Genomic DNA, 22,338 nt, shown 5'->3' on the forward strand with positions numbered 1-22,338 from the left:
GTCCCCCGTTTCCTTTCTCCTTCTATAGGCTCTTGGTTCTCTTTCAGATATCTCATTCTGCCCAGTGTAAGGTCTTATTACACAGGGAGATTATCAGTCAAACAGCACATGACTAATCGATTCTTGTAAACTCCCTGCAAACACCATAATTCAATCCACATATTCATTTTGATCACAGGAGGTATACCCGTTCTTTCAAATCAACTAGTGTCAGAAAGTTACACAGATTTGGAATTTACCTCTATTTAAAAATCTTCAGTCTTCCATTACTTATCATCTGCTGTATGTCCTGCAGGAAGTGGTATATTCTCTCCAGTCTGACACAGTGCTCTCTGCTGCCACCTCTGTCCATGTCAGAAAACTGTCCAGAGCAGCAGCAAATGCCTATAGCAAGCGTTTTCTACTTTGGACAGTTCCTGACATCGAAAGAGGTGGCAGCAGAATGCACTTTGAGTGCAAAGAAACAAACACTTCCTGCAGGACATATACTGGAAGACTGCAGATTTTTAAATAGAATAAATTACAAATATATATATATAGCTTTCTAACGCCAGTTGATGTAAAGGAAAAAGTTTTCACCGAAGTACCCGTTTAAGACCGCTATAAATATTAGAGAAAAGCTGGCCAAACTTCAATTATACCAGCCAGCTTTTTTATATGTATGGTGGCCTCCTGGCTCTCCCCGATAGATTATGTTGGGCAAAAGATGGGTCACATAAGCTAAATTCTAACACGCTCTAATTATGGTAGCCTCCGTTCACCCATATTCTCTGTAGGGCAGCGCATGCTAGGTGTTATAGTTACATCACTAGTGTAACAAGGGACAGGTCCACATGAGGCTGCACATGACCAGCGTACCCTCTCTTATCCTCCTTCCTTAATAGAGCAGAGCTAAATAAATATTGGGGGAAAAAGTTTTAAAAAAATCTTTAAAAAATATAAAGTTTATTTTGGGCAACAAATCCCTTTTTAATGAGCACCAAAAAGAGCTTGAGAGAACAATGGGACCTCAGAAAACTAACCAGGCTTCAATAATAACCAGCAACAGTGACAGTGCGTAGATGGAGTATTACAGTAAATCTTCCCCCAAAATCAGGTCACTCCACCGGACAGAGACCCCAGTGTTCGAGAACGTGAGCAAACACTTCTTTGAGGAATTGGGACCCAGATTTGGGATACTCTGTAAGCTAGAATGCAAAGGTCCAATTATCGAGCGCCCTGATTAATAAGCAACTCAGATGCAGAACGCTTTTCTGGATGACTGACCACGTTGGGAACCATTTCTGACACAGTGGAATTTACCACTGCTAGAACCAGCCGTGCACTATTACCCAGCATGCTCAGCGACGCTAGGCGGAATTGTTATTGTCGTGTAGCGGTACTGCACAAACAAACCCAGCCATGGCTGAATTCATTATAACATGTTTTTTTTTTAAATAAAAAACAGCAAAGGAAATAGCTAGTTCCCAAGAAGATTGAATTGTTCGTCCGGTGCTACAAGGCCAATAAAATAATTCACAAAAATCACTGTTTATATTCAGTGTAGGGACTAAACTAAACAACTGAATATGTTTACATTGCTAAAGATGGGAATGAATATCTGGCCGGTCAGTCAGAGCTACCATTCGGATACTGTATGTTCTATTAACTGGGTTTAAATTCTAGAGAGATGTGGGGGGGGGGGCTTCCAAGTTTTTAAATTTTAATTTTAAAGGGATTGTCTGTCTTAGAAAACCCATACTCAAGTAGTGTCTCTTACTCTGGAGGACAGGGATGTACACACAGTATATTTCACTGCTATAATGCCTTACTTCTCCTGTGGGGGTGCTGCAGGAGAACTAAGCATGTGCAGCCCAACTGCTGGACCTTGGCTAACAAGTGATTTGTCTAAAGAACAAAAGTTCTTCAAAATAAACCATAAGGGCATTCCAGAGTGGAAATGGACTAGGGAAGCTACCCCCCCCCCCCCACACACACACACACACACACAATTTCCCGTTGACTTGTGTGAGTGAGGAACAAGGAGCAAGCAAGCGCTGACCTGACAGGTGGGCACTGGCTTGCTCCTAATATCGGACAATGTAATAGGGCCCTAAGGGATTAGGAGGAAAGAGCCAGGAGCATCTAAAAAGTTAGACTTGTCCTGATGTATTAGGAGCTACCAATCTACAGCCTATAATATATCCACTCCAGTGGCGTAGCTACCATAGAGGAAGGGTAGGCAGTTGCTATGGGGCCCGTGCAGAAAGGTGGCCCGGGGGAGAAGGTAAGAGTGCGCGTCCTTCTGCTTAACCCCTTATGTACTGCAGTGTGTAAGTGACCCAGTGTTTACTTACATGCTGCAACACAAAAAAAGGTTAACAAGCAGAAGACAAAGATCTCTGCTTCACTGCACTGATAACCTCTGACCTCTGTTCCCCAGCAAGTAGGAAAGGAAAATGTGCACTGCTTGCAGAGGTGAAGGGTTATCAGTGCACCAGCAGTAAAGTATATATATATACATACAGCAGTGCTTTGTGTTGTGCTTAGGGGAGGGGGGCCCTTAAAAATGTTTTGCTATAGGGCCCTGTGAGTCCTAGCTACGCCCCTGATCCACCCCTAAGGTCCGACAATCTATAGCCCGAGCAGAGTCAGTCATACAACACCATGGCCATATCTAAACAAGGTCCTTCCTTCTAATATCCATTGTGGTTTGCACCCAGCTCTCTAACCAGATACACAAATATCAATCATAAGCAATAATGTAAAGCTGAATTCCCCCTATTCACACAAAACATAGAAATGAGATGCAGATATAAGGCTCCTGCACTTTTCCTCCATTGCTGCTATTACCCATTAGGATGAAGCTCCCTTCCCACCCCATATATATATATATATATATATATAAGCCGAGCTCACTCACACTGTCTATTTCTGGGTTCTACATAAATAAAGTGGTCACTACATTCTAGAAACATCCGCTCCTCCTCTATAAACATCTTCTGTTTCATCTCCATCAGTCTGGGCTCTTCTAAGAGATCACTTGTTCCTGGACAAGTTACGGTATTGTAAGGAAAACAATAGTAGACGGCAGAATTACTGTAAAAGTTGACAGGTTAGTGATTTATACTAAGACAATGATGGCCTTTATTAACCCATTGGTTTCATCTCGAGCGAGCAACCACCACCCACCAGTTATCTATCTCTACTGTGTATAGCCAGTTAACTGTCATTCAACAGTTGGAGAGCGGGGGGAGGGGTGCGGCAAGAATCTTATTCTCCTGCATATTAGGAGAACTGCTGAACAGAATGAGTTAAGTAATACACCCATCTGTTCAGCATTTCTGTCACTAGTGTAGGCTATGTTTACACAACATAAGTTCCGTGGGAATCACGGCCGTTGTCACAACAGCCGTGATTTCCACGGAACTTATGTAGTGCTGCTGTCATAATGACAGTCTATGGGAGACTTGCGCGCCTCCTTTCTCCGCGCTGAAGAATGAACACTTCAGAGAGCGGAGGCGTGCAAGTCTCCCATAGACTGTCATTATCACAGGGAGGCTGGCGGGACTCCGTGGCGCAGAATTCCGCCAGTTTTGCTCCATGGGCACAGAGCCTAACTTTTCATGTGAGACTGAAGGCCGATTTGACAGATTATCACTCCGTATAATAGAGAAAATCATCATCGGCTGATCATTTCTTTAGGCCCTGACCTAAAATTATCGGCCGCCGACTGTGCATGGCTTCAGTATGTGTAATAGTGATTCGATCCGAAGTCGATCCGAACCCGAACGTTCGGCATTTGATTAGCTGGGGCTGCTGAACTTGGATAAAGCTCTAAGGTTGTCTGGAAAACATCGACACAGCCAATGACTATATCCATGATTTCCACATAGCCTTAGGGCTTTATCCAAGTTCAGCAGCCACCGCTAATCAAATGCCAAAAGTTCGGGTTCGGATCGACTCGAGAATGCTGCAGGTTCGCTCATCTCTAGTTATCAATCATACAAAAATAGGTGTAGATGTCCATAGATTATATAATATTTATGACGGGTTTGTGTCGGCGCAGCATCTGCGTGTTAGACTCCTCAGTACTCAGCATTTGAGATCCTAAACGGGTTTAGTCGCTGTATAAATCTTGTGGTTTATAATTTTTTCTATATCCCTCTAGAGAGAGATCTGGCTATATTTAGAATCATTAATTTCCATTCCTGGAATAGATGTTCCTAAAACGCACAGAAAGAAAAACACTGGTAGACATATGAATGATAGCCATGAAATAAGATGTCGGGGGTGATGTTATCCCCATTGCTAGACACTCGTTTGAGTACGCCCAACTCCAACACTTTTACTCCACTACCAAGCGCACTCACGCACTACATCGTCCTTTGACTGATTTTGAGCAACTGTGTGTGACTCCCTCCTGCCCCCCACGCGCCATCTCTATCATATACCGGCTGCTCTTAGCTACTGATTCCCAACAACTGCCGACTTTTTGCTCTGCATGGGAGGAGGAACTAGGGAAGCAGTTTACATCGCAGCAATCTTGGTCTAAAGCTTTCTTTCTTTCACACAAAGCAGTCCTGGCCTGTAAAGCTCAGGAAACCAGCTATAAAATCATATCTCGGTGGTACAGAGTCCCTACTCTCCTTCACAAATGGTACCCTACAGTACCTGATGAGTGTTGGCGCTGTGGAGGGGCTGGAGGGAACATGACACACATTTGGTGGGCGTGCCCACGGTTAACCGGTTACTGGTCCTCAGTCCTCCGTATTATTCATGAGGTGACGGGTATCCTAATTCCTAGTACTCCTGAGGCGGTGCTCCTCTATATGTTCCCCGCTGCTCAGTCACGTTTTAAGAAATCCTTGGCTCGGCACTTATTGCAGGCAGCTAAGACTGTGATACCCCGACGGTGGAAGTCAATGGAGCCCCCTAACCTGGATGACTGGTACGCAGAAGTTAATCAGACGCATGATATGGAGTGTCTTATTGCCGTCACTCCACCTGCAGTCAAAAAATATACCGCAACGTGGAGTTCGTGGCTCCTTTTTTGATCCACCGACTCCTATAAGACCGCGATCGTGTAGATATGACCCTTCCTCCTGGTGTGTGTTCCCCCCCTCGTTTCTCCATTGCCCTTGTTCGCCGCAGCGGGCGCTATGTCTCAGGTTGTTACCTCTTTCACATCAGATTGTGCTCCCTGGAACCTTTACTTTACTTTACTTTGCTCTTCTTTTCTTCTTTATGTTTGTCTTGTCTCCCCCTTCATATTTTGTTTATTGCCCTTGTTGGGCTGGCCCTTCTCTTCAGGAGGTTTATTATGCTTATTGTCTATGTGTTTTTGGCTAATGCCTCTGTCAGGATGCTTTACCATGTCTCCTCAGTGGGGAATCGCCTTACTTATTTGTACATGTGTACTTTTATCCCTTCAGATTCTCAGCTGTTCATTGTTTATTTTTATATGACGCCATACAGGTACTGTTCTTGACGACTGTTTTTTGTTGTATGTCTGATATTTGGGGACCTACAGTCCTCTGTCTTTTGTATGTTTATTGAAAAAAAAACAAAACTTTAAATTAAAAAAAAAAAAAAGAAATAAGATGCCGGATAGAAGTCACAGCTTCAATCGCCTCACGTTTCAACGTTTATTTACTTGGATCAGGTTGGAAGAATAAAAATTTAAACATCCACCATTGGTGCACTTTATGGCACTGCTGTGAAATCACTAGTATATGGTTCTCTGGGTGTCCTGCTACAGACATTGTTGGGCAATAAAAATAATTTAAAAAAAGCAAATTTGCAAATAATCTTGAATAAAAGTATTGGTCCTTTTTGCGTCTATTCAGGTCTATGTGTCTCCATGGTAACAGACTACAAACAAACCCTGTGTAGTCTGTTCCTACTGTCATACTTCTGTTCCCTGCATATTGACAACCTATATTCAGTATATTAGAAAGACATTGGGGGCAGTGAGTATAACTGCAGGATCAGACTACACAGCATCTGTTTGTAGTCTGTTACCATGAAAAAATATACAGTTCTGCATATAAGCAATATACACAAAGCTATACCATATTTTTAACTATCGCACAACCTCTTTAGAGATCTAATACTTCTCACAGCAGATTGTTTGATACAGATGAATCCAATCTTGGCATTTTTCCTGCATTGAGCATAGAGTTGATAGACTGTATACATTTATAGCAAACTTCTGACAATTATAGGCTGCTTTTAGATTTAGTAAATTCTTAACTTTTATTACTATAGATGGTGGTATAACATTTCTTTGGTTGGGTTCACACTACGTTTTTGCAATCTGTTTTTTTCATAATTTTTTTAAAAAAAAAATGGATGAAAAACGGATAAAAAAAAGGGATACAATTGTGTGCATCCATAAAGATCCGTTTTTCGACTGACTTCCATTATACAAAAAAAAAAAAAAAAAAAAAACAGATCAAAACTGATCCATTCTTTTTAATGTACACAAATACGTAGTCAACCTCGTTTTTCCGTTTCAATCAGTTCTTTTGTTTTTGTTTTTTTTTAATGGAAGTCCATGGAAAAACGGATCAAAACGGATTGTATTGTTTTTTTTTTCATCCATTTGAAAAAAACGGATTGCAAAAACGGATTGTGAACCCAGCCTTTCTTGAAAAGATCCTTAAATGCAATGTAAATTCATAAATGCATATAAAAAGCAAAACTCTTCCCCTATATTGCTTTTGAGTACCCTGGCTAGTGTGTCCTGGACTGAAAGGCAATGTCATGCTGTCCACATCTGTTTTATTCCTATGGATATGCTTGTCCTAAGATCCCAGGAAATTATGGTTCTAGGACAGATGTGGAATCAAGAGACTAGCACTCTGCTGCCACCTTGTGGCCTTCTAGGAGACAGATGCAAAGTGATAAAATGAAAGTAACTAAAATGAACATAAATTTGATCATATCGGGTCATTTTCTCTTATTGAGTTTTTAAGCTTATCATTTCTATTAGTTGTTAGGATCTAAATACTGAACAATTTTTCATTTATTTATTAAGGGGTCTGCGTGAAGGCATATTTTTTTGCAGGGTGACCTGACATTTTTATCAGTATAACTTTGGGTTAGAAGACTTAGTCTTTTTTGGTTAGGTGACTTTTTCTTTTTTTTTTTATTATATTAATGTTTGGAGGCATTGTACCACCCAAAAAAAAAAAAAGGAATCCGGGTACTTTTTTTTATGGCGTTCACTGTACAGGATAAAAAGTCTGAACTATTTAACGTAAAAGGATACTTTTTTATTTTTATTATTACGGGTTGTTTATATGTTTCAAAACTTTATTTCAAAATAATGATGATAATAATAATAACAATTATTATTATTATTATTTTGTTATTTTTGCTTTCATTTGTATATATTTACAGTATATGATATCCAGACAGATCTTTACTCTAACAGAGCAGCTATTAAGTTACTAAATATATGAATACATACATAAGAAATATCCATATATATACATATGGATCTTCTTTACTTTCTTCTCCTCAATTTCTTTTTATGTAACACATACAAACACAAAAGATAAACTTCATATTGTCTCTGCTTTTATGCTGTGTTTTCTAGTCTAGTAACTTTCCTTGAATAGGTGAACCTGCAGATATTTTGTTGCTAAGAGCCATGGGGCTCCGGAGCGTAGATGAGCGTGTGTACAGGCCCCCGCTCCAGTCTTATCTCCGCACCATATTCTTATTGTTTCCTGTATGGGGAGTAAAAAATAGCAGAACTGCTGGAACGGCATAAATAAAAAGCAGCAAACAAAAATGCTTTGTAGCCAGTTTCTGAAGCTTTCTTAGATCCTGTTTATGTAATACTGAGAGGATGGTATTTCCCCCACTTCATAAAGAAAATCAGTCTTCTTTTCTCAATGGCTTTGTTGACATGTTTGGTTTTCTGAGCTGAAGTATCACATATATAGACAGACAGACAGACAGACAGAGAGACTTACAGACAGATAGATAGATAGATAGATAGATAGATAGATAGATAGATAGATAGATAGATAGAAGATAGATAATAGATAGGAGATAGATAGATAGATAGATAGATAGATAGATAGATAGATAGATAGATAGGAGATAGATAGATAGATAGATAGATAGATAGATAGATAGGAGATAGATAGATAGACAGACAGATAGATAGATGATAGATAGATCGGTCATGGCTGGGACAATCCATACAGGAAGAAAGTATATAGCTATATGTCAGTTTATGGCAGTATATCTCAGTATTGGTCACCAGTTACATTACCTTAGTCTGGAAGCAGCAGTAAAGTTGTGTCAGATACGGATGTTTTCTTGCCAGAGCCAAAATCCTCTTCTCTGTCATAGTGCAATCTACATCATCATCTTGTAATATGACGTCCTTCTTCAGGACCTTCACAGCATATACTTCATCTTTACCTTTCAGCTCGGCAAGCATTACCTGCAAACAGGAGGCACAAATCTGCTGACCTCTGCGGAACAATGTAATGTACAAATCTATGATGGAAACAATATAGCGATTTTTTTTTCTAGGGGAGAACAGCTCCATATGGTACAGACAGAACCTGTGCAGTTTTGGGCATCGGTATATAAGGACACAGCTGAACTGGAGCAGGTGCAGGGGGGGGGACAAAGGTCATTAGGGAATGGGTGGGTTACAGTACCAGGACAGGTTATCAAGCTTGAGGTTTATTACGCTAGAAAAAAGACGTCTTAGGGGCGATCTGATCACAATGTACAAATATATGAATGGACAGTACAGAGATCTTTGTAGTGGTCTTTTTACTCCTACGTCTGTAACCATGACAAGGGGGCATCCTCTACGTCTAGAGGAAAGAAGGGTTCACAATCAGCATCGACACGGGTTCTTTACTGTACGAGCGGTAAGACTGTGAAACTCTGTCACCTGATGCTGTCATGGCCGATTCATTATATAAGTACAAGGGAGGCCTGGATTCTTTTCTCAAAAAATATAATATTACAGGTTATGGGCATAAGATTTCTGGTGATACGTTGATCCAGGGATTGTTCTAATAGTCATTTTGGAGTTGGAATTTTCCCCCTGAGATGGAGCAATTATCATCTGTTTCATAGGAAATTGGCCTTCCTCTGGATCAACACAGTAGGGTTTCTTTAGGTTGAACCTGATGGACTTTTGTCTTCTTTCAACCTTATGTTACTATGTGTGGAGATGCTTGGACACTGTACAGCTAAAAAAGTGCTGCACCAAACAAGTGCACTACTGTAAAAGGATTGTGTAATGTCATACAGGCTCCAAACACTGCCATACAGGATCAATACACTGCCATATTGGGTCCATGCACTGCCGTACAGGATCTATACACTGCCATACATAATATATGCATTGCCATATTGGGCCCATGCACTGCCATACAAGATATGTGCACTGCCATATGGGATCAATGCAAATACAGGATCAATGCACTGCCATATAAGATATGTGCACTGCCATTAGGATCTATGCACTGCCATACATAATCTGTGCACTGCCATACAGGATCGATGCACTGCCATATATAATCTTTGCACAGCCATATTGGATTCATGCACTACCGTACCTAATCTGTGCACTCCCATACAGTGGGACACCACACATGTACTGCCATACAGGATCTGTGCACTGCCATGTGGAATCCATGTACTGCCATACAAGATCTGTGCACTGTCTTATAGGATCTGTGTCATACCACACACACACACCTGTACATGGGTGTGGCGCTGTTTTTGGAAGAAACTGCACATGTTTTTCTTACCGAACCCAACCTCTGTAATAAATTTCCCCACTATTTTTTTGAGAACACATTTCTTACCTTTCCAAAACTGCCTTTCCCTAATACTTTGATGAAGTTGAAGTCCTCCAGCCCTATCCTCTTTGTCTGATGAATTTTGAGCTCCCCGTTCTCCCCGTTTTCCCCGGTTATTGTCAGCTGACTGTCCGTTGATGCAGTCGCTGCCGCTTTGTGCTCTTCTCCTCGGTTGTCAAATGAAAGTGCTTTCCTGATGTTATTTTCAAGTTCCTTAATTTCTAAATGAAAAGCAACAAAAAGATTATTAAAGAAATGGCAAAAAAATAACCAAAAAAATGAGCCTACATCTCTTCTGTCATGTCTGATTTGGCAATTACTTGTATTCCACATGAAATAACAATATCTCTTTATAGAGCTTCCCCCCTGGAAATATATAAGTACATTTTCTATCCCTGTTTAAAAAAAAAAAAAAAAATCCCGTAAAAAGCAATTTTGGGCTAAAAAACTATGCGTTTTAAGGCTATGTTCACACTGCGTATGAGTCCAGCCGTAGTGCGAACTGCGAATATACGCACGTAGTTTTGAGGCTGATGCGTTCGCTTGAAAGTATACGATATACGCCCGCACAGTGCACACTACGTATGAGCTTACGGCCGGATCGTATACGGCGCCGTGAAAAATGAACAAGACCATTGTTTGAGGACGGAAATGTTCCAACTCACGACCGTGGATTTCCATGCGGTCCCGTACGAAGTACTTATTTCAGCCAAATTGAACTTGATTTTTCGATCCAAAAGGTTCTGTGTGGTTTACGGGGCTGGACGAAGATTTCCAAGTAAATCACCTGTTTCAGATCGCTTCGAAACAAGCTAGGGAACCATAACTGTACTACGGGCGTATGTTCGCGGTTCGTACGCATCCGGCCGCATGTCTATTTTTCCCACGCCCGTAGTTTCAGCCGCACATGTACGGCAGCGTAAGAACTGCGGACGGATCCGTACGCAGTGTGAACATAGCTAGAATGTCAGAAACAATGTCAGCTGTGTGGTCACCCTAATGAGTTAAAAGAAATGCTTGGGTAACATGTTGAAAGAATCACATGGAAAAAAAAGCAGGGCCAAAATGACAAATAAGAAAAAAATTGCAATACTAAAACTCAACTGAGAAAAACACACCTAGATGGCAAAAAAACGGAGTAAAAAAACCTCTAAAAGCTGTGTATAAAGCTACACATGGCTAAGACAGGTCGTACAACCAAGATATTTCGTGCAACTTGTCCCTCAGCCAAACTGTTTATCATAAAAACATTTGTGTTGCCAATAGCCCCCAATCACAGCGCAGCTTATACAGTTCTTACAGTGATGCTGTCACCCCCACCCCCCCTCCTCACTCTATGTGAAGCTTTTCGCTCCATCCACAAGCTGAGAAGCTGCAGATTCCCTATACACCTGTATAAAACTTGTCTGTGTCTTCTTTCTGTTCTAAAATCGCTTCATTTCATCGATAGACAGTGTCACCTAGGCGGGGCTTCACAGCAGTTGCCCCCCCCCCCATCTAGTTGACATTAACCCCGCCTAGTTTAAGGTGTTAACCGATGAAGCAGTTTAAAAATCTAAATTTTGGTTGCTATGGGTAACAAGATCCATTTTTTTCTGTCAGACTGTAATGAGGCCCAATTGCATGGTTACTTAGACTTCCTCACCTACTTGTATCACATGGTGTGTTTCTGATGACAAGGCCTGGCTGCCAGGACATGACAGGGAGTGTTGTCATAGGCTTGTTTACCTTGGAGATAATGGAGGCTTCAGGCCTCTAATTCAATCACTCCTATCTCGACACATATATAGGTTTTTGAACATTTTGGTACTCGTACAGTAACCTAATAGAGTGTGTGTCACAGGTGACGCAGACTAAATGTATGAAAAGATATAAAGGTCTCGAACCCTGATCACATGGAGACGTTGGGGCCGATTTTGACCTGTCATCTTCCACTGTTGGAACGCCGGGGATGGTAGGCTGCGTCTCGCTACCTGCATTCAACTGAGAGAAATGGACAAGATTAGGAACTAATATATGTGTAAAGAAAGTAAATCCTGCCATAGGTATATATGTATACAGCATGATCTGTGTCAGTGAATAGAAAGACAACTTATACTCAGATTGAGGAATTGTAAACCTGCACTGACCCATTGTAACAAAACATCATCTGTGTTTCAGCATATGAGGGGAGATTTCAGCTCATGGGGGAGATTTATCAAACATGGTGTAAAGTGAAACTGGCCCAGTTGCCCCTAGCAACCAATCAGATTCCACTTTTCATTCCTCACAGACGCTCTGTAAAATTAAAAGTGGAATCTGATTGGTTGCTAGGGGCAACTGAGCCAGTTTCATTTTACACAATGTCTGATAAATCTCCCCCAATGTGTGAACATGGCCTTGAACTGTAATAGACGGAAACAGCGAACTTTGACCTTCTCAAAGACTTTTGGCAATCTTTCACTGTATAATGTGCAGAGTTGTCTTCAGAATAAAGCACTGGTTATATACTAGCAAAAGACAAATGTGTAGTTCCTGAGATATGGAGGGGCAGGAGGCAGGTGGGTGATGTGGCGGCATAAACCAGTCCCACTTTAGTTTTCCCTATAGGGTTCCTCCACATGGCACATCTGTGTCGATTTGAGGAGACGTCTCCATTGTGTGAAGTAGAAGAAGTGGGATCTACCTTTTTCCTCCTCTGGCCGGCAGCTGTGATTTTGTCTGGTGTAACCCCCAGGTCGGCCAATACTTTCGCTATCCCCCGAGAGTCCACTCCACAGTTTGGTGCTACATTAGATTCACAGCGTCTATGTACGTTCATTTTACAAACTGGGGGATAAAAAACAGAATTAGGGTTAGAATATTCAAAACTCATTCAGGTGTATACACTAACCTGTACACACTATCCTGTATACGCTATCCTGTATACGCTGTCCTGTATACGCTGTCCTGTATACACTGTCCTGTATACACTGTCCTGTATACACTATCCTGTATACGCTATCCTGTATACGCTATCCTGTATACGCTATCCTGTATACGCTATCCTGTATACGCTATCCTGCATACGCTGTCCTGTATATGCTATCCTGTATACACTATCCTGTATACACTATCCTGTATACACTATCCTGTATACGCTGTCCTGTATACACTGTCCTGTATACACTATCCTGTATACACTATCCTGTATACACTATCCTGTATACACTGTCCTGTATACGCTATCCTGTATATGCTATCCTGTATACACTATCCTGTATACGCTATCCTGTATACGCTATCCTGTATACGCTATCCTGCATACGCTGTCCTGTATATGCTATCCTGTATACACTATCCTGTATACACTATCCTGTATACGCTGTCCTGTATACACTGTCCTGTATACACTGTCCTGTATACACTATCCTGTATACACTGTCCTGTATACACTATCCTGTATATGCTATCCTGTATACACTATCCTGTATACGCTATCCTGTATATGCTATCCTGTATACACTATCCTGTATACACTAGCCTCCTCCTTTCTATGGGATGTTCCCACTCTAGTCCTTATTATGCCCTATGCACAGAATGTTCCCCATTGCTTGATGGGTGAATATGTTGGGATCCACACTTATCAAAAAAGTATAGCATAACCTGTGCATATGCAATGGCTTTCTATAGTGGGATTATCCCGAAGGATATTTGATATCAATGATATCACACCGCACGATATATATGGACACTAAAACCTGACTGTAGAAAAAACTTACAGCAACAGAGAACCAAAATCTAAAGTCAATGGTTGAGTGTAAAAACTGCAGCCCAACATCGCCCTCTAGTGGTAATTTTTGGTATCTATTCATTCTTAATAACATTTTACAAAACAGAAGTTCAAAGTTTTTATACGTAAAATAACAAATCACCAGTAAACGTCTGGTGAAGAAAGAGTTTACGTGTTGCCCGTATACATCATCCTCAAGATGTTTATTAGACAGATTTGAAATTTCCTTTTACAGGGATTTACGACATTTAAAACCCCGTCAATCTCTATGGCAACCGAAATATAAAAATAGCAATTTGCTAATATATATTTTTATCGTCAGCGTCTTTTATGAGTGGGGGTGCTTCTATATTGCAGATGTAATTTGAGTTTCTCGCTATTATCTCCAGGTATTAAATTTGATAAGACTAATGGCTGGATCGCAGGACAAATATTATAAAGATGTTCTCAGTTTTAAAAGTTTCCTTGACTTGACGATCAGTCGATGAAAAAAATTTCTCCATTATTAACTTATTAAATTTGCTAAATTATATAATCTCATTTGGAAGAATCAAAATGAAAGTGGGAATTCCATATATATTTTCCCTATATATCCCAGTTTTTGGACTCTAGCCAAAGAGCTGGTTATTCCCTATGCTGCTCGCTCCAGGGTGTAAGATGATGGGGTGGCTGGAAAAAAATAGCTGACAGCTATCTGAAATGCAGCTTAGGGAAGGGAACCCTTCACTATGGAAATGCTATCTATTCTGTCTGCATGCTGTTATAGAGCAGGGAAAGCTGAGAAGACTGATATACATTCTTATAGGGAAATATTCTATATACTGTAACTTGTAACTTTGATTGATTGCACTTTTTATTCTAAAGAGTCCAGCGGGCAGGGTTACCCAATGACAGGACCACCCACTTGACTACTTAGTATAAAAGGATCAGAGACTTCAAACAATAAATAACATGTTATACTGAATCTTTTCCCACAAATTTACAGGGTGGTCCAAAAGTAGGTGGACAGTAGGTGCAATAGGGTTATGAAAGGGGGAGATTTATCATACATGGTGTAAAGTGAAACTGGCTCAGTTGCCCTTAGCAACCAATCAGATTCCACCTTTCATTTTCCAAAGAGTCTGTGAGTAATGAAAGGTGGAATCTGATTGGTTGCTAGGAGCAACTGAGCCAGTCTCACTTTACACCATGTTTGATAAATCTCTCCCTTCATAACCCTATTACATATACTGTCCACCTACTTTTGGACCACCGTGTGTGTGTGTGTGTGTATATTGTATTTTTTCAGTTTCTCCTCTTCTCTTACCTGATGCTGATGGATTAGATACCATTGTCACAGTCACAGGTTCCCTTTAAGGGTACAGATTGTAATAAAAGGTGGTAATTCCTGGGGAAATGATGTCCCTTTTACACAGGTATCAATGGAAGAGGTCCTAGCTGCCTCTAAGCTAATCACATGACCCTTCTAAAGGTGTCAGTCTTTAGCCTCTAATTCCTGTTGTTCCTGCACTTATTGGGTGAAGCCTATCCTGTATGATAACTCCCATACACTGCAAACACACAGACAAGGGGACCCTGCTCTCCTATATTTCTACAGCACACCCCCAAGAGTGGTAAGAGCCTGGAGGACATTATAGAGCAATACTGAGCAGGGTAGGCTGTAAACTCCACTATATAACTCCTACTATGAGCTGCTCCAGCCTCTCTTTGTTTTGCTCTCTGCAGATCCCCTGATAGACTATTATGAGCAGCATTTATTTAGTAAGCTAACAGTCTGTCCCGTTTCTCATGACAGTTTTTCAGTGTAAATAATGAATTGATTATAGGAGAAAGAGGCAAATTTCTCTGATAAGATATATTACAAAGTTTCTTATATTTGCTTGCACTTTTAATTTATGCATAGATTGTGCGAGAACCATAACCACAAGTTACCACTTTATATGATTCCCTAAGAAATACCAGGTTTACTTTATTCATTGACAAGCCTTAAAGAAGACACAAGATTTTAAGTCTCACCTTTGCATTGTAAACCTTGCCTCATAAGACCCCATAATAAAGAACCACAGTGATCACAAAACGTGGGTACTTTGTAGTTGTGGATACTAAACTTGTGAGGCATATTGACACTAAACCGTTGGGAGCCGACCTGTAGAGAAAAAAAACCAATATATATGTATTAACTTCTTACAAACACATCTGGACTTAGAGTTCCAACACAGCAATGATCTAAGACAGGACAGAACAATCTGTGCAGCGATTCGATAAGAGACGGACGGATTTCAGGTATTTAGTCCGTACACATCTGACACCCCTGCACTAATAAAAAAAAGCTCACTCAGCCTATTTACAAAGAATTCGATTTTATAGACATCTTATAATATCTCGGCTTTACCTGCTGACGCACTTTACTGTAAGGTTAAAGGAGTTATACAGGATCAGAAAAGCAAGGCTGCTTTATTCCATACACACTGCGTCGGGGACTGTTTTTTGGCTGTGTTGTCAGGAAATAAAAAAAACCTACAATTGAGCTGATCTGCAATACCAGTCTCAACCTGAGGACAGGCGTGGTGCTGTTTCTACTAGAAAACAGCTGTATTTTTCTAATACCAAACCTTTAGGGGGAAAAAAATCACTAATTGACAGAAAAGAGTTCAGCCTACTATATTGCATCACATTTAAAGAGGTTATCTAGAATTAGATAAACCTACTTTCTTGTAAAAACAGCACCACCCCTGTCCTTAGGTTGTTTGCGGCATAACAATTCAGCTCCAATCACTTTAATGTAACTAAGGGTCCTATTCCACGGGATGATTATAATTCGGATAATCGTTAAATCGTTCGGTACTAAGCGATAATTGTTCGGTTGAATAGCAGTTAACGATTAAACGACGAACGAGAAATCGTTGATCGCTTAATGAGACCTGGACCTATTTTTATCTTTGCTCGTTCGCAAATCGTTCGCATGGAATAAGACGTCGTTCGCAGAAGTGAAGAACGCAAAGCGACGACAAGACGACCGCAAGAACGATCATAAGTGACGATAATCGATTCGTGTAATTGGATGAACGATTTCAGGTCATTCGCAGTAGCGGTCGTTTGAGATCGTTTATCATTAACGATTATCCGAACGATAATCGTCCCGTGGAATAAGGCCCTTAGCTGCAAAACCCCACACCCAACCTGAGGACAGGAAAGGTGCTGTTTCTGGCAGCCACATTTTTCTAAATTTATATAACCCGTTTAATCCCTCATAGATCCCAAATTGTCCAGGAAAAATATATAAGAGCAGTCATCATAACTTCAAGTCTCTAGAACAGGGTAATAAGTACCATAGAGGCAGCCCCTGTGGTTGGAATAGGGCCCTGGGGCAGAGGGGTCCCAAAGAAGCTACAGTCCACTGTTTAAAAAAGCAATTTGTTCTGACTATATACTGCACACTCACTACTACTATTCCTGCAATGTCATCTGTTTCATCCCAGCTCTGCTGTATTCACACATTTCTTTACAGCATTCTCTCCTATTCATATCTGCCATCAATCCCATGATGCATCAGCTGAGAATTACATGGGTTGCTAGTGCCAGTACCATTTCTGCCTTCTAGGAGGACAACGTATAATCCTCCTCTCTATATATCTCTGTATAACCTAAGAGACTATAAGTATACAGCCAGGGAGGCTGAACTGTCATCACATCTATTATAACTGTGTGACAGGAGCTGTATAATAATCACCAGTAACCCCAGCCCACCCCCATAGAGAACTTGTGTGAAACAGTCAATGCTCATCATACAGGAGGTTGTGTTAGCTGAGATGGTGACCCCACTGAGAGCACAGAGACACAAGTAATTTCAAGGGGGCCACCATGAGATTACATAACCGAACTAAATTAAAGGATTCCAGAAAATTTTAGAGAAGGCTGGGTTCACACTACGTTTTTGCAATCTGTTTTTTGCAACAAACGGATGAAAAACTGATGAAAAAAAAACAAATGCAACTGTGTGCATCCATTTGGATCAGTTTTTCCATTGACTTCCATTTTAAAAAAAACGGATCAAAACGTTTTTTGTTTTTTTTTTGACGGACACAAAAATGAGGTAGACCATGTTTTTGTGTCCGTCAAAAAAATGGATCCGTTTTTTTAACAATGGAAGTCAATGAAAACACGGATCAAAACAGATGCACACAAATGCATCCGTTTTTTTTCATCAGATAATAAAAAACGGATTGCAAAAACGTAGTGTGAGCCTAGCCGAAATTGTCTGCATAATGATTAACTAAAAGAAAAAAACTTACTAAAAAAAAAAAAAAACTTTTAAATCAACCGATGCCAGAAGGGGACAAAGATTTGTAATTTGTAAACAATCTCCAGTCTTCCAGTACTTATCAGCTACTGTATATCCTGCAGGAAGTGATGTATTCTTTCCAGTCTGACACAGTGCTCTCTGCTGCCACCTCTGTCCATGTCAGGAACTGTCCAGAGCAGCAGCAAATCCCCATAGAAAACCTCTCCTGCTCTCCAGACTGGAAAGAATACACCACTTCCTGCAGAACATACAGCAACTGATAAGTACTGAAAGACATGAGATTTTTTAGTAGAAGTAAATTACAAATCTTTTGCCCTTTCTGCCACTAGTTGATTTAAAATAAACATTTATGTGCAGAACTACCCCTTCAAAACAAGGTGGTTGTAACCTGTGCCAGGTCTTGTGAAAGGGCTCCATCTGTCCCCAGTGATAAAACCTGGTACAATAATACTGGTCCCATTTCATCTCGGATGTTTTCTATGTACCCCAATTCTCTGGTCAATGTTCTTTTTTGCCATCACACAATAAACACAATAAACAATAGATAACACAAAACAATGACACACCAAAAGATAGAAGAGATGCCATAGCGGAGACATTGTCCAACATTCCAAATCTAAATATTTACCTCGTCGGGAGTTTCCTGTTTCTTTAGGCCGGCGCATTTCGTTATTATAAGCTCGTGGCATCTCTTGTGAACTACGCAAGTGCAAACTGCAAACAGGGAACAAGAAAGTCTTCTTCAAAAAGTCACAGAGTTAGAAGAGTTAAAGTGTCACTGTCGTTTTTTTGTTTTTTTTCCCCCAGAAATCAAGTCCAGGCGATTTTAAGAAACTTTGTAATTGGGTTTATTAGGCAAATATGCCATTATCTGCATTCAAAAAGACTTTCCCCAGGTCCCTCCCCTCCCCCCTCCTCTCTCTCATTCACTGCTCATTATCAGGAAATATTAAAGGGGTTATCCAGTGCTACAAAAACATGGCCACTTTCTTTCAGAGACAGCTGTCTCTGGAAGAAAGTGGCCATGTTTTTGTAGAGCTGGATAACCCCTTTCACTCTTTTACATCAGTCGAGCCCTGTGGAAAGGGGAGGAGGGAGGAGGGAGATTAGTCGCCAGCAGAGAACAAAGGATTACACAGTGGGAGCAGTATGAAAGCCAGTATTCAGAGGTCAGTGCTGTCGCCAGAGGAGATAGCCCGGTGATGTAGCTGTAAATTAACTCTTTGTTGTCCTGTTTTGGTGCCTCATCTCCCTCCACCCCTCCCCTCTCCACAGAAAAACATGAAGACAGGGGGGAGAGCTTCAAACTGCTTTTTCATGATAAAAAATGCATTTTCCGGCTAATAAACCCAATTACAAAGTTTCTTAAAATCGCCCGTACTATTTATTTATGCAAAAAAAAAAATTTAAACGACAGGTACATTTTAAATTTAACAGTAAAACATACTAACATTTAGGTTATGTTCTCACAATGTCGTTTTTTTTTTTTTTTTTACCCAGTTTACAGCTGCCTTTCTTGGTCGGTCGTCATTTTGAGATGAAAATACAGCATAATATGCAAATGATTGTCCTAATTTGCATAATATGCCACTATTTCTGCACCAAAATGACGACTGTTAGAAAAGGCAGCTGGAAAACGGGCAAAAAAAAACAACTTAAAATAAATTAAAAGGGCTATCCATAAGTGGACAAAACATGAAACAAAAACTTGTTTATATCAATAAAACTATAAATTACAGCAGAGACAAGAAACATTGTGCTGGAAGTATAAAAAGGACAAACATTTTCTATAAGATGGACATGTGACATTATAGAATCAGATAGGAGATGTCAGTATGTTTAGATGTCAGTCTGATATTTTCTCGGCCGTCCCTTATATTATCAGGATACAGTGGACCTGATAGAGTTATGTGATTCCAGACAGAATATTGGCGAGATGATCTACAGGACTGGAGTATATACCTTGCCAGAGACTGATCACAGACTGGCAGCTCCTCATACTGCACAGATAGCAGACACATGGCCAGAGCCGGGGCAGAGCGGGAGCAGATAAGATACCCAGCACAGAGCATGAGAAAGAAAAGCTGGCAGACAGCAACATTTTCCACCCTGTTCTCTTTCCAAATCAGAACAAGTTTACAGAGATGAGGCGAGATTTCCCAGAGAGCAACTCCCCATCACTACGCTCGTCACAGGAGACAGATAGATAGATAGATAGATAGATAGATAGATAGATAGATAGATAGGAGATAGATAGATAGATAGATAGATAGATAGATAGATAGGAGATAGATAGATAGATAGATAGATAGATAGGAGATAGATAGATAGATAGATAGATAGATAGATAGATAGATAGGAGACAGATAGATAGATAGATAGATAGATAGATAGATAGATAGATAGGAGATAGATAGATAGATAGATAGATAGATAGATAGATAGATAATAGATAGATAGGAGATAGATAGGAGATAGATAGATAAATAGATAGGAGATAGATAGATAGATAGATAGATAGATAGATAGATAGATAGATAGAAGATAGATAGATAGATAGATAGATAGATAGATAGATAGATAGGAGATAGATATATAGATAGGAGATAGATAGATAGATAGATAGATAGATAGATAGATAGATAGATAGGAGATAGATAAATAGATAGATAGATAGGAGATAGATAGATAGATAGATAGAAGATAGATAGATAGATAGATAGGAGATAGATAAATAGATAGGAGATAGATAGATAGATAGATAGATAGATTGTGAAAGCGTGAAAATTGTGTTGAGAAGCCACTCAAATGTTGATAGATTGATAGACAGATAGATAGATAGATAGATAGATAGATAGATAGATAGATAGATATAAGGTATATACTCTTACCTTGACATTGGTAACCCTGTTTCCCTATAACTCCCCTGAAAATAAGAAACAAATATTAACACAGGACATTTTTGTGCTACTTATAATATTCTGAAACAACAAAACAAACAGAAAAATACTTGATTATAACAAAGAGATTTTTCAGGACTTTTACATTAATGGCCTATCCTTAGCTCACTGCAGAGCTGTAGCTGGTATACGGTATACAGAATAAACAGGGTGGACAGTGCTGTCCATTGTGTAGTGGTGGCGCTGGGTTACTGCAGCTCAGGTTTAAAAGGACCTCAGTGAATTTTTGTATTCCACATGAATGAGGAATTCTAAAGCGTTTCTCAAAGAATAAAAAAAAATAAAATTTTGATCAGTTATTCATCCTGGAAATGTATCAATAAACTGTTCTAGATATTACAGAGGTGTGTCATGCACAGTATCACAGTATCACGCTGATCAGGCATGTGGAATGTTTTTTGATCTGGTTACTGAATTTGTTTATAAATATTGTAGAGACCTTTCTTCAGGTTTTTGTTTCTTTCTTTTTTTTCTTCTTTCTTTTTTTTTTTTTGCTACAGCAAATGCACAGTTTGCAGACCTGGTTTGAGGAAATAAACAGCGCAAAAAAAGTGTAAAAAGAAAAAAATCAACCCCCCCCCCTCCTTTTTTTCTTTTAACATAGGCCTAAAATGTAAGGTAATTCTACATTTATAATAATCAGGGACGTAAAATTGTACCGTATGTGAGGTGACAGACGTTTTATCATTTTAATTTAGTTGTAAAAAAAAAATCATTTTAAGATTTACAACTTTTTTTATATGTGTTAGAACCATATTACTCATCCCAATGAACAGTGTAAGCGAGCGCCAATCTGCTAGATCAGCGATCACTTGCTGAGCCTATCGGACAGCTCAACTATCATGTAGCAAGGGGGGGGTGTCTATATAAAAAATCTACATCTATATTGTTAGTGATGTCTGTGCAGTCTTTGCTTTCACCTAGAAAAAAAATAAAGTTAATACTTACCCGGGCTCCCCGGATGTCCTGCTGCCTTATTCCCGCATTTCCTGCTCCCCTCAGCCGCCTCTAACACTTCTGGTCTTGTATGTGTACTGACAGACCGCTCAGCCAATCACTGGTCGAGTTAGGACCCTCCCGCTGCCAGTGATTGGCTGAGGAGTCTGTCAGTACGGATACGGGGCCAGAAGTGTCAAAGGCGGCTGAGGGGAGCAGGAAATGCGATGTAAAGACTGCATGACACCAGGTAGCTTGGATTTGTAAGTATAAACTTTATTTTTTTCCTTACACTGTTATCAGCCGATGTCCGTGTATCACTATTACATGTAGTGATGCACAGTCGGCAATGTTTTTTAAAAGGACGCTGGTTGACCTCAGGGAGATCAACCAAAACACCGCAGAGACACCATCACGTGTCTCAACATCAGTGTATTCTAGAACATTGCCCCCTGGGAAATCGAATATGCAAAAGAACACTGCAGAGACACCATCACATGTCTCGACGTCAGTTAACTAGCCAGACCTTCCCTCCGGGAAGGAACAACCAAGCCAAAG

General features: G+C 40.2%; 1 protein-coding gene across 1 annotated transcript in view; it reads right to left on the minus strand.

Moving 5' to 3' along the window:
• PRKCE (protein kinase C epsilon) overlaps nucleotides 1-22,338 on the minus strand; it is a 302,560-nt gene that overhangs the window by 108,629 nt on the left and 171,593 nt on the right. Inside the window, exons 4-10 of the mRNA XM_069955442.1 lie at nucleotides 20,776-20,810; nucleotides 18,513-18,598; nucleotides 15,598-15,727; nucleotides 12,496-12,638; nucleotides 11,717-11,813; nucleotides 9,837-10,051; nucleotides 8,273-8,446 (exon numbers count right to left, since the gene is read on the minus strand). Coding sequence (XP_069811543.1) covers nucleotides 8,273-8,446; nucleotides 9,837-10,051; nucleotides 11,717-11,813; nucleotides 12,496-12,638; nucleotides 15,598-15,727; nucleotides 18,513-18,598; nucleotides 20,776-20,810 — 880 coding nt within the window. The remainder of the gene's footprint in view (nucleotides 1-8,272; nucleotides 8,447-9,836; nucleotides 10,052-11,716; nucleotides 11,814-12,495; nucleotides 12,639-15,597; nucleotides 15,728-18,512; nucleotides 18,599-20,775; nucleotides 20,811-22,338) is intronic.

This window comes from Dendropsophus ebraccatus, chromosome 15 (assembly GCF_027789765.1).
Source record: "Dendropsophus ebraccatus isolate aDenEbr1 chromosome 15, aDenEbr1.pat, whole genome shotgun sequence".
NCBI lineage: Eukaryota > Metazoa > Chordata > Amphibia > Anura > Hylidae > Dendropsophus > Dendropsophus ebraccatus.